Source organism: Alexandromys fortis, unplaced genomic scaffold, assembly GCF_014885135.2.
Source record: "Alexandromys fortis isolate MF-2015 unplaced genomic scaffold, M_Fortis_MF-2015_v1.1 scaffold_93, whole genome shotgun sequence".
NCBI lineage: Eukaryota > Metazoa > Chordata > Mammalia > Rodentia > Cricetidae > Alexandromys > Alexandromys fortis.
In genome coordinates, this window is record NW_026067970.1 from 1,276,630 (window position 1) to 1,289,780 (window position 13,151).

Below are 13,151 nucleotides of genomic sequence, written 5' to 3' on the forward strand. Positions count from 1 at the left end.
ATTAAGTATATTCTTCACATTGAATGAAAAACAGAAAAAATTTTAACTCTGGTAAATGGTATGAATGTGAAATCTTAATGGATAAAGTATATTAAGGTCTATACTTCATTCTAAAATGTGCAAAAATGACAAAAATATTTGTAGATGGTTGAAAGGAATAGATTATGCAAAAGAATTATAGGTATGTGCCACCATGAGGTGCCAAGCAATCAGACTGGGATTTTGTGTATGCTAAGGCAGGTCGTTACCAACTGAACAACATCTCCAGGCCTGGTACTTGTATTTCATTCTGAAAAAAAGCTTCGCAAGGATTTTTATCACCACTAAAACATGCTTTCCTGGAGTTGGTCCTGTAAGTTGAGCACACCTCAGTGTCAGATCACTGACACTGAGATATCTAATCCAACAGAGAGTGCCTATTGCAAGTGCAAAATCAAAGCAATGGAAAGACCTGTGGTAGCTGATAGAGCACAGCGTAAGGACCCAGCTCAGGTGTTTGATTTGATATCCCCGTCACAAATGATTAAGCTAATATAAAATTAAAGTGTTCAGTGTGATCTAAAAAAATCCCTATTTTCGTATGCTTATAGTTTTATATATATTTCTACAATTTCTAGCTTTGAAATTAAATTTTCAAAATTTGTATTTATAGAGGATAAACCAACACATGAATATGATATCCTTTATATAATTGATCTAGTGGATTATATATTTTATTATAGGGCTTGATAATTTCTTTCAAGACATTTTTATAATCAATTCTCTAATTGGTATAGGCAAAAATTTATTGGCTTTTGATTGTAATTCAGCCAACTCTCAATTATTATGACTACCAGGAAGAAGTTATTAATTTTCTCAAAAGTAATGGAATGTGTAAGATACACAAATTTATTAGGAATCATGAAATTACTCGTTAAGCTTTACTCATTATAGGCAAATTCTTTTGTGAATTATTTTATCAAGAGTAGCATGATAGAAAATATATATAAAATATAGGACTATGAAGAAGTTTTGTTTTTCCAATACAAAAACGGGTACCCAAGTCAGTTCCAATAAGTTCAGAATTATCTTTCAAAAGCAATTAGATCTTCTTTTTGTTTGGGTGGCCACCAATATTCAAGACACAAAACATGGAAAAGCAAGGAGACAAGGGCTGGATATTCTCCCCCAAATAACTGAGAGTTGACTGCAATTACTTACAGGCTGTGGGTCAAATCCTATCTGTCCAGTTAGCTCTGCTACCTCTTTTTCATGGTAATCATCCAGCTCAAGGGGGCTCATGGGCCCTAGACCTTAATAGAAACATTGTCTTATTATTTTGGTAGAGTAAATGAAGAACAGTTATTAAACTACCCGTTACGTAGGAAAACCTACTCATTATCTTTATGATATAAATCAGAGCCAATCAAATATAAACCAGCCCAACTTCCCTGCTACCCACTTAAGAGAGAAACTGCGCTCTCCCGCTAATTTGGATTAGTTTTTATAACGAGTCTCGGGACAGAACATCAGAAGATGGAAGCTTGTGATGGAGAGTATTCACCGAGTGTCCCTTTTCGGTTCTCATTACTTGTATTAGTGTGAACTCATACCTGTAAAGTCATGAGCGTATGAAGTGATCCAGTGGGATTTCTCAAGATTTCTTTGTATATTGGCTTCCTTTGCAGAGTTCACAGCATCCCATGGATTCAAAGATGTGTTAGGAGCAAAGGTTTTAGGAGGTTTGGGGTAGAACACTGGCTTGTTTTTCTCAACACATTTAGGAAACTAGAATATGAACATAAAGATTGCTGTTATTAATTGTATCTAACTGAATAAGGGCTGGTTCACTGTCCCAACAGGAAACAGTTAAGGTCAGTTTCTGTATTAATTACCATATTCAAGCCAGGCATGGTGGGTGAAATTATAACCACATTTTATTAAGGAGATGCTAACATCTCTTCTAAAAGTCTCTGAGAACTTAGGTTGCAGTTTGTCCCTGAATATTCTACTTCTGGTATGGTTTCATTAGCCATACAGAGGATTCTGTGTGCAGCTGGCTGACTTGACTAAAAGTGATTGCTTCTTTGTCTTCTGTCCCTGAAAGGAAGCTGCATGTTAGCTACATCTTTCTGACAAAGGCTTAAGTCACTCGAATTCCAACAGGATGACCATTCTTTACATAGAACTGAAGGTTTATTTTCTGTTTCCTAATAGGTGTGCATGTAAACGTGGCTAGATGCATTTTAGTGTGCCTCTAACCATTTAGTCAGTGCCTGGATGTACACATCTGTGGCAGGAAAGAAGGATCATCAAAAGTAAACATGTTTCAGGGGCACACTGGCTGGCACAAGAAAGAAGGGGCAAATGCAAATGACCACAGACAGCTGTTTTTAAAAGGTTAAGACAAAACTACTTCACTGGAGGCTCTAGTTGATGGAGAAGTGAGACCAGGAGCGGGACGCAGAGAAGGGAGATGAGACTGGGGTAGATACGGAGACACAAACATGCTGAAGCCGAGCTAGGGAGGAGGTATGCAGTATGGAACATTATGAACATTATGCCACCTGATGCCTGCAAGCCAAGCCCGCCTTTAACGTGTGCAGGGTCTGGGGTTTAAAGTACAGGTGGAAACCTGCCATTTGTCCAAACAGTTCCGCTAAAAGCAATAAACTAGTACTTACTTTGACTCGCAATTTTAACCACCCAGAAAACCAGTTCCAAATTCAGATTTGTTAGTCTGTTACAAGTTTTGCACTAAGACATGGTGGCTCAGGAAGAGCCAGATGCTGCACAGAGCCTCAGGTCCTGTAGTGCTCTCTTATACTTGCCCCATCCTCCTGCCACTCCCATTCCATCCAGTAGTCCTCTCAGGGTACCCTTTAGCCCAGACCTATATACAGGCTGGGGATGTATCAACCTTTAAGACAGGTACAAAGGAGCGTCCCTAGACTGGTGTGTGGTGGGAAATGAACATATGTTGCAGATGGATACAGTCTCCTTATTCTGTTAAGTCCCAGCCCCACAGGGAGGAACACAGCAAGAGGAAGGGAGAAGAATAGTCATGAAAAGTTCCTAGGCCTAGGGGTGACAATGTTGTTAGCATTCTTGTAATGTTGAAGCAACTCTCATTTTAGGTAAGTGGAGGATTCATGTAAAAGGCACTTGTGAATGGGTCTCAAGAAATATTAAATCATTACCGTTATATATCATTAATTAACCTACGGCTTGCTTACTCAGGGGCAAAGAAAGCCCCTTTAAAAGTATCTACTTGAGGGCTGGAGAGATGGCTCAGCAGTGAAGAGCACTGACTGCTCTTCCAGAGGTCTGAGTTCAATTCCGAGCAACCACATGGTGGCTCACAACCATCTATAATGAGATCAAGCATACAAGCAGGCAGAATACTGTATACATAATAAATAAATAAATCTTTTAAAAAATATCTATTTGAGCAGGGTGTTGGTAGTGCACACCTTTAATCCCAGCACGTGAGAGGCAGAGGCAGGTGGATCTCTGAGTTCAAGACCAGCCTGGTCTACAGAACAAGTTCCAGGACAGCCAGAGCCACACAAAGAAACCCTGTATTGAAAAACAAAAAAAAATCTATTTGATTTAATTATTAAATTTTATTTGTGTATGTAAACAATATATGTGTGTTTCTGTGAGTTTATGTATACCACCTGTGTGTAAGAGCCCACAGAAGCCAGAAGGGAGTATGGGGGTCATCGGGAACTGGAGTTGCAGATGCTGGGAAACAAAGCCCTCTGCGTTTCCTTATCTTTTCCATCATTTGCAGAGCTAACTTATTTGATAAAACATGGACCTTATTCAAGTACTGTCCTAAGAGGCGAGACTAATGCGCTTTATGCTGAAATGCAGTCTAGGACACGAGAAAGCAAATAGGAAATGCAAGACGTAGTGTCATCTGTGCCGTCTTGACAGTGTTAATAACCAGGTGATGCTGTTCTGAGGGGGTGGTGAGAGAGCTGACGGCAGTCATGACAGGTGTTCACTGGGGAAGGGTACACCCAGTGTAGAACATGTACCTGACAAAGGTAAGCACAGGCAGGAAGGGCTCCTCCAGTTGCTGGCCCATTTCATTCTAGGAAGACACTCCAGTTTACAAGAGTGATGTTATGTTTTCAGCAGAGCCCACGAAATAGATGTAGCTTAGTAATGTGTGTGTGTGTGTGTGTGTGTGTGTGTGTGTGTGTGTGTGTGTGACCAGAAGAGCTCAGGTGACCTGTTTGTCACCCTTGAGATGGGTCTCTCATGAGCCTGGAGCTAGGCCAGCAGCTAGAGCCTTGGTAACCTTCCTGCCTCTGTCCCATTATCTGCATAGATACAGGCTTGCACATACCACATCTGGCTCCCTCCCCCCAGACACGGTTTCTCTGTGTAACATTTCTGGCTGTCCTGGAACTCACTCTGTAGACCAGGCTGTCCTGGAACTCACTCTGTAGACCAGGCTGTCCTGGAACTCACTCTGTAGACCAGGCTGGCCTCCACACTCAGGTCCTCATGCTTGTGCAGCAAGTCTCTCACCCACTTAGCCATCTTCCCAGGACCATAGCTCAATAATTTTTAATAAACACTTATTAAGTTGATATTTATTAAATATAGAATTATGTGTAAAGTTCTGAGGGCTCTGTGCTAGGCACCAAAACTTTGTAAGGCTCCATTAAAACATTAGTAAATCATATAGTGGTGATACAATAAATGAAATTCTAAATCTTTTCCTTTGCTTGTGCTTTAGTGTAGAATCATGGGGCTTACTCAGGGCTAGCAAGGGAGTAAGAGAAGGCTTATTGTAGATATCACCCTCTGGAAGGACTTTAGCATTTTTAGACATTAGTTTTTTATTGGATCCTATTTCATTTTATTACACTATCACACTAATAAATTATGATTGTGAGCTTTGATTATATTTACATATGGAATGAAAAAAGATGCAAATGGGAATAAATAAAGTGACAGATTTTTCTGGCATCTAGTTAGGACATTAGAAGAAAGGCCTGAAGGGAAGAGTGTTTGCAGGGTGTGGGAGAGCATTGCTGGTCCAGTGAGGAAGATGGCTACTCCAACTTGTTTCACTTCTCAGACTAAGCAGGTGGGAGGCGGGTGCAAGGCAGCATGGAGGGGAAAACTCGTAGGCATCCAGTTGTTCAAGTGACATTTGTTTAAATGTCACTTACATTTACTTAAATTGCTGTGTGCTTGCCAATTTTTTATGGCCCGTTAAGCATTTGAGGTCTATAGTGGAGCGACAGCTGTCCCAGGAATGAGGCTGCTGGAGTGGATGAGCACCTTCAATTAGAAAGAGGAAGACAGGTGGTGAAGTAAGTGAGCTCTCTTTCAAAGAGAAGCCAAGGCTTTGTCTAGATACTTAGAGTAAAGGAAAGATGTTTTGTAATGGACATTAAATTAAATAGCCTTGGGGAGGCTTTGAAAATGGTTTAAATTAAGTTTAGTTAGGGAAGTATATGGAACCTCCTTCTGGGATCATATCTCATTTTACTCAAAAGATGATTACAAATTACATTTCATCCTAAAGACATTTTATATCTCAGCAAATAGTGACATAAACAGCTCAGAATAATCAAATATTAAAACTTGCTTATGTTTACCAATTGTAAAAGAAAAGGAAAGTGTAATGGCTGGAAATAGCTAGAGAGATCTCAGAAAGAAGAGAGAAGTGGCAAGAGACAACCTGGTTTGAGCAACAAGTACTCAGGAATGATTTGGTGGAAAATGGAGTCAGATCAAATGGGGTCTGGGTGAGAATGAGGTACCTGGAGCTCTTCGATCCTGACAGAATAAGTTTCACATGTGTATCAGGGAGAACGAAGACAAGATGACATTCAAACTATTCTGTTAAAAACTGAGTCCCAGCGGCCAGTGAGACGGCTCAGTGGGCAACAGTGCTTGCCAAGATGCCTAACAACCTGAGTTTCGTCTCAGAATCCCTTGAAGAAGGAGAGAACTGACACCTAGAAGTTGTTCTCTGACCTCCACATGCATTTATACCCAACACACCCGCATGCACGTGTGCGTGCACACACACACAGTATAGTAATTTAAACATTAAAAAGTTAAGTCCTTGATCATTTACAAGGGTAAGCCTTCTTTCCAATGTCACCATTTAAGAAATATTTCCAGGTTAGGAAAGCATACAGTCTCGGGAATATTGCCCAAAGTAGCTACAGCTACATTGATTATGATCTCACTATGCACTGAGACGGTGCTGGGGGCTTTTATTTCCATTTCCTTCTTGGGACAGACCTTTCAAGTACATTTTACCTTTGTTCTGCCTTCATTTATTGGGACACTGAGACACTGAAGAACTAAATGTACCCGTTACCCAGGTCATAGAACTGGTAGGTTTTAGAGCCAGAAACTGGCAGCTTTAGATGGTTACCAATGTTAATCACACTTTCTTGATGGCTTACATAGGAAATGCCAAATACAGTTTCTGGAGTTTCCTCCTTGTGGTAGGTAACATGGTAGAAAAGGCTTACCACCACATCCTAGCCCATTCCAACACAGACCTCCCTCCGCTTCTTCTCTTAAAAACCACACCCACAAGGTCATTTGTTCCTGTTTTTTTTTTTTGCCAGAGTCAGAGAGCAGCCACTTTAACTTTTCTTCCCCGCTTAATAAAGGATCTCTGTGAAAACAGTGTTTGGGTGTGGCTTGTGCCTAATCCGGGGTCTGGGAGGAAGCCCCTGCTGTGCAGGGGAGTCTCCTTCAGTAACCCCCCATCTAACTCAGTATCAGTTTTATTTTTGTCAGTGCAAAACTTGATTAAAGTTAGGAATGAGCCTGAAGAATGACCAAAAAGTTAAAAATTAAGACTAGTTAGAACAGATCACAAAGTGAGATTAAACATTAGAGACATGAACAAGAATAAAGACAGTAGGAGGCTGGAGAGATGGCTCAGTGGTTAAGAGCACTGACTGCTCTTCCAGAGGTCCTGAGTTCAATTCCCAGCAACCACATGGTGGCTCACAGCCATCTGTAATGAGATCTGGTGCCTTCTTCTGGCCAGCAAGCAGACAGACAGAACACTGTATACATTATAAATAAATAAATCTTTTTTTTTAAAAAAGAATAAAGCCAGTGGAAAATCTATGTAAAAAGACTGTGTATGCATGATGTAGTTCAGTTGCTAGTGTGATTGTCTAGTATGAACAGTGCCCTGGGTTCCATCCCCAGCACTGCATAAAACCACTGTGGTGGCACTTGGGAGGGAGGCAGGACGATCATGAGTTTGAGGTTATTCTTGGCCCCTTACCAAGCCAAGAGATTCTGTTACAAACAAACAAACAATCCCACTGGAAAACATCATAGAAGATATAAATACAAAATACTCTCTTCTCAAAGAAGTTGTCATTTAGCTGATGAGCTATAAAATCAATTGTGAGAAGTTATTGACTATAGAGTATGGGAGGTGTTAGCAGAGAAGAAAATAATTCCTGCTGGACTAACAATAATTTCTTATCTAGTATTTCCAGTTTTTATATTATTCCCCAAACTTTCCATGTCTGTAGGCCAGCTTTATTGAAATCATACAGATAATTAATCAAAGCTCAAAAAGAAACAATATGCCTCCTGTATCACTGAGACAGCAGATGCCATCAAAGGACAACTAATAACTAGAACAGAGGTCTCCTGACTTGGATCCCAGCTATGTTTGTTAGCTGAGACCTGGAAAATGAACAAATTTTAGACAGGCAGAAAGGCCCTGGAATGGTGGCTGGAGAGATGGTTCAGCAGAGGTCCTGAGTTCAATTCCCATGATGGTTCACAGCCATCTATAGTGGGCTCAGATGCCCTCTGGCACATGCAGAAAGAGCACTCTCATACATGAAGTAAATCTTGAGAGAAAGAGAGAGAGAGAGAGAGAGGCCCTGGAAAAGGGCATTCCATGGTTTGAATCTACTCAGGGGGAAGAAGTCAGGTTGCCACCAGAAGACCTTCCTGACTCACTACACTGCTGGGCTTTATTGCCACTTGGGCAAAGAGGAAGCCACAGAGGAGTGATAGGAAGGAAGCACATGGTAGAGACTTGGACTATGAGAGCATGAAATAATGGGGCAGTTGCAAGAATAACTTCTCATATTTCTGTTACTTAGGTAATAGATATTACGTGAATCAGAGACGCTTAATATTTTTATTTACTTGCAAGATTTTTAAATATATTAGTTTATTTTTAAGTAAATAATTTTAAAAGAGAAAAAAGTCAGAGATCAGTTAAAATGGTTGTGTAAGGGGTTCTTTTAGACATACTTTAAAACACAACAGGGCCAGGTGGTGGCGGCACACGCCTTTAATTCCAGCAGAGGCAGAGGCAGGCGGATCTCTGTGAGTTCAAGGCCAGCCTGGTCTACAAGAGGTAGTTCCCAGGACAGGCTCGAAAGCTACCGGAAAAACCCTGTTTTGAAAAACAAAACAAAACAAAAACTACGCAACAGGAATTGTTTACTTTGTTGACAGTTGTTTGTCACTATTGTGACCACAGGTGGCCTGCCACAATGGTGTTCCAGGTAAAACTCAGATGTCTCCAATCTTCCATTATTAAGTGTTTTACTCACAAATTCTTGGGTTCAAGGAGCTACTATCTGGAAGGACCTGACACTGCCTTTTAGAAACCACTCGATCAATACATGGTAGCTAGTATTATTTTCAAATGTCTAGATATGTTCTCTCATGACTGATAATTTCTCTCTTATCTATGTGGAGCTCTGGTACGGAGGTGAAAGTGGAGACAAGCCTCACAAACCTGGACTCTAACCATCACATAGTAATAAACTTGAGTCTCAGTGTCCCCTTCTGTGAAATGGGCTTGGTGGTAGTAATCTCAGAAAAGTACTTCAAAAATTAAATGATATAGTGGTGAATGCTTTTAATCCCAGCACTCGGGAGGCAGAGTCTGGAGGATCTCTGTGAGTTTGGGGCCAGCCTGGTCTACAGAGCTAGTTCCAGGACAGGCAGGGCTGTCCACAGAGAAACCCTGTCTCCATAAAGAAAAAAAGAGTTAAGTAGTGTATCTTGAAGTGGTTTGTGCGCAGTAATTTAACATATCATGCTTTCTTTTAGACTTTGATACAAATGTATTAATAATGACTGGAATAAAAATGGCTCATGAACTCGGGAGGCAGAGGCAGTTGGATCTCTGCGAGTTGGAAGCCAGCCTGGTCTGTAAGAGCAAGTTCCAGGACAATCTCCAAGCTACCTCAGAGAAACCCTGTCTTGAAAAACACCAAAAAAAAAAAAAAGACAAAGAACACACTTGTGTGTGTTTCCTTCAAACTACATACCGTCTTTTGTCTTATAACTCTGGAAATGCCCATAACTATCACAAGTTATGAAATCAGCTGATAAAATAAAAGATGGGAAAGTGAAATTGCAGACTTTTCCTCTAAATATAAACAGTCCATTGTTGGGAAATATTATTTTGAGGCATGTTACTTTTGTTTATGCTGTATTTGATTAACTGTGATCTTTGCCTGTGATTCTTTGCCTGTGTAACACACCTAATAAAGAGATGAATGGCCAATAGTAAGAATAGGCTGTCTAGCAGGCAGAGCATATAAAGAGAGAAAGAGGAGCAAGAGAACAAGAAGAGGAGGACATCAGAGGCTGGTCACCCAGCTACACAGCAAATCATGGAGAAAGAGGTAAAGTGAGGTATACAGAAACAGAGAAAGATAAAGCCCAGAGGCAAAAGGCAGTTGGGATAACTCAAGTTAAGGAAAACTGGCAAGAAAAACACCAAACTAAGGCTGGGCATTCCTAAGTAATAATAAGCCTCTGTGTGATTTATTCGAGAGCTGGAAGGTGGGCTCCTCAAAAGCCAAAAGAATAAAACGTCCTACACCAGTCCACCACGTGCACTTTAGTGTGTCTGACATATGCAGTGTGTATGTACGTGTGTGTTGACTGGCATGTATATGTGAAGGAGCACATGTGTACATCCCTGAGGAGGCCAGATTAATACTGGGCGGCTTCCTCTATCATTATCCATGTGAGAATCATATACAGGGTCTCACTAAATTTGGAGATCACTGATTCAGCAAGGCTGGCTGGCCAGGGTCACCTTGAATCCCAGCTTTTGTGTAGGCACTGGAGATCTGAACTCAGGTTCTCATGCTTGCACAGCAAATCCTTTACCCACTGAGCAATCTCCCCAGCCCCATCTTGTATATTTTATAAGTGTATTAGGTTAAGAGGTATTAATTCTGAAGGATACTTACATCATAATATACACCCTGACCTGGCCAACTCAGTGCTTTTTTCTTTGAATCCATGGGGAAATCAAGCAGTTCGTATCTGTAAGGGTTACCTGAAAATCGAAGCAAGAGTAGTTATTCTGAAGAGATCAGAGCAACCCAGACCTATGGGTGAGTGAGAAATGAGACCAGGAAGAGATATTCTGTTTCTACCACGGAGGCTGTGCTTGCAGTGCAGCCACGAGTGTCTGCAGTCTGAGTTAACCGGTGTACACTGCGCTCTCGGCTGACTGCTGGGGCATCTTTCCGGACAGTGGGGTGAGGTTACTAGACCCTCTGCTCGCCTTGCCTTCTTGGATTGTACTACCGAGTTCTTGCCAATGATAAGTCATACAGTTTTGATTTCACGTCAGTCTTACCTCTTGTCTTCAAAACGGTCGTGTCATAGGCCTTGGTTGGCACTGTAGGAGGGAAAGGCTGCTGCGCGCAGGCTTTAATGCCAGTGTAGAGGTCCTTAGGTGAGGTGAAGGTCGGGAACATGGCGCCGCGGCTTGTGTGTGTATGGTAGGGATGTTCAATTGGATATGGTGAGCAGATTTCTCTAAGATTTATTGAGTAAATAAGAAAAGAGAAAGAAGTAAATAAAAACCCATCAAATATTTACTGGGGTCCTTTGCTGTGGCAGATGCTGTTCTGTCCACTGTGGAGATGGCCCAGACCATTCCTATACTTACACAGCTAGCATTCTGTAGCATTTACCATAAACAATGAATCTTCTTAATTTTGCTAGATAAATCAAAACTAATTTAAAAAATAATCATACCTAATTAATTATTAGTGAGTAGTTTTCCTAAATGGCTAATATTAAAGCAGAAAATGTATTAATTTTACAGTTTGGAGGAAGTAGAGGAAGAATTTTTCGTGCTTTTAACTTCCACATCATGTTTTAAGAAGATCCAAATATTTGATTTTATGGAATCATTTTGAGCATCTATTCCAGTAATGCAACACCTTGGACTGAACTTTCAACCCAGGCCATTTGTTCTTTGAGCAGTCAGCAACACACACACACACACACACACACACACACACACACACTGAAGGAAAAGGTTAAGAAGGCAGAGGGATCTAATTTTGCTATTGGAGAACTGGCACAGACTAAGGGAGAGTGTAGAAGCTGTGTGAGAGCCACAAAGTACAGAATGGTATTTACAATTAGAATTCAATAAAACAAGACTGGTGTTAGAGGCTGAATTGTGTTTCCTCTCAAAATCTGTGGGTTGAAATCCTAACCCCAAAGGCCTTCTATTGTAAACTAATTTGGAAATAGGATTGTAGTACATGTCATTAGACAAGAGGGGTCATACTAATGTGGGGTGGGCCCCTAATTTGAAGGCTGTGTGCTTAAAAGGGAGTTAAACTTGTACACAGGGAGGCCTACACTGAGAACGCCACATGAGGACAGAACTGCGAGGACAGAGCTGTGTGCTACAGACTGCCAGCAGACCTGGGCTGAGAGCAGATTCCCTCACAGCTCCTAGAGGGAGCGGACCTCCACACCACAATACTCTACTCCTCGCCTGCCACGTAGAAGCTCACACTCAAGAAAGATGAACCCAAGAAATGAACCCCAAACAGGAATTCTTCACAGGTTTTTTTAATACCCACCCCCAACCTTAACTCGGATTCTGAGATTTCTTTGAGTAGCTCTTTGCTTTAACTGAAACACAATTCTAAAATGTTAGCTTAACGTTCTCAGTTGGTGTGAGAGAACGTGGGTGGCCCAAGAGTACCTACTGCTCAGATCTGGTTTTTATGCCAGTTCCTAGTAAAAAGAACTCATGTTTCTTGAGGTTCTGGCTGATTCTTGGAGCAAACAGGAAATAAATAAGATGACTCAGAAATATCTTATAAGGACTAATAAAGGTTAAAATAAGAGAAAAGAACAGAAACAACCCTCTCCACAGCCCCACAGTGTGGGAATATTAAAGAGTGCAGGAGAGATTCAAAGAGTGGCTTATGGCAATTCAAGACACCAAAGTAAGTGACCCTGGATTACTTCAAGAGTTCCTAAACCAAAACAGACATCCACAAGGGTGAAATAAGTGATTAAAGAAAAACCACCAAAACCATCATTCAAAAGAGTACGTAAAAGTCCCATGCAGAATACCAAAAGAAGAAAAAAACCCACCAAATTTCATACAGAGACTAACATAGCCCAGCCTGGCCTCAAACTCATTCTGTAGTGGAGGATGACCTTAAACTCATGATCTCTGGGCTTATAGGCATGTGCTGGGAATGAAACCCAGGGCCTTGGAGCACACTAGGCAAGTGCTCTACCATATGAACTCCATCCCAGCCCTAAATTAATTTGAGAAGGTGCTTTTTTCTTAAAAGGTAGTACAGAATTCCAGATGTCTTCTGCACACCTCAACTTTCTTCTTAAAAGCACACTGTGGAAGGAAGGACAAAAAGAGTAACCACAGTGGGGAAGCTGTAAACATTCCCGAGTCCAGTGGTGGAGGTCACATCAGCAAGAATCGAGTGGTCTTCCTCGAGTGGAGCAGGATAGTGTATAAACAGGACTTTATCTGTGTGGCCTGCTTCCCAACACACACCACTCCAGCCTTACCATTAACAAAACTAAACAAAACAACCAAAAAAAAAAAAAAAACCCCACAGTCAAATTCCATTTGCGGTCATTCTACAAACATTCTATAACCTTTAGAACTGTTAAGAATATCAAAACAAGAAGGCTACCCACCCAGAGCAGTGAGCCTCAAGGTCCCCAGTAAGAGAGCCCGGCACCCTCAGCCTGGGCTCCAGGGGCTCCTGTGTTCTCCTGGATCCTGCACTGCCTGCCCCGTCCTTCCTTCTGTCCCTGGATCACTGGACTACCAGGCGGCCCTGTTTAGGTGCTGAAGAGTTCCATCTGGACGG

General features: G+C 41.4%; 1 protein-coding gene across 1 annotated transcript in view; it reads right to left on the bottom strand.

The window, feature by feature from the left end:
* Positions 1–13,151, bottom strand: part of Spmip4 (sperm microtubule inner protein 4) — a 38,334-nt gene that overhangs the window by 2,507 nt on the left and 22,676 nt on the right. The window contains exons 6-9 of the mRNA XM_050155464.1: positions 10,631–10,812; positions 10,236–10,324; positions 1,593–1,767; positions 1,201–1,292 (exon numbers count right to left, since the gene is read on the bottom strand). Coding sequence (XP_050011421.1) covers positions 1,201–1,292; positions 1,593–1,767; positions 10,236–10,324; positions 10,631–10,812 — 538 coding nt within the window. The remainder of the gene's footprint in view (positions 1–1,200; positions 1,293–1,592; positions 1,768–10,235; positions 10,325–10,630; positions 10,813–13,151) is intronic.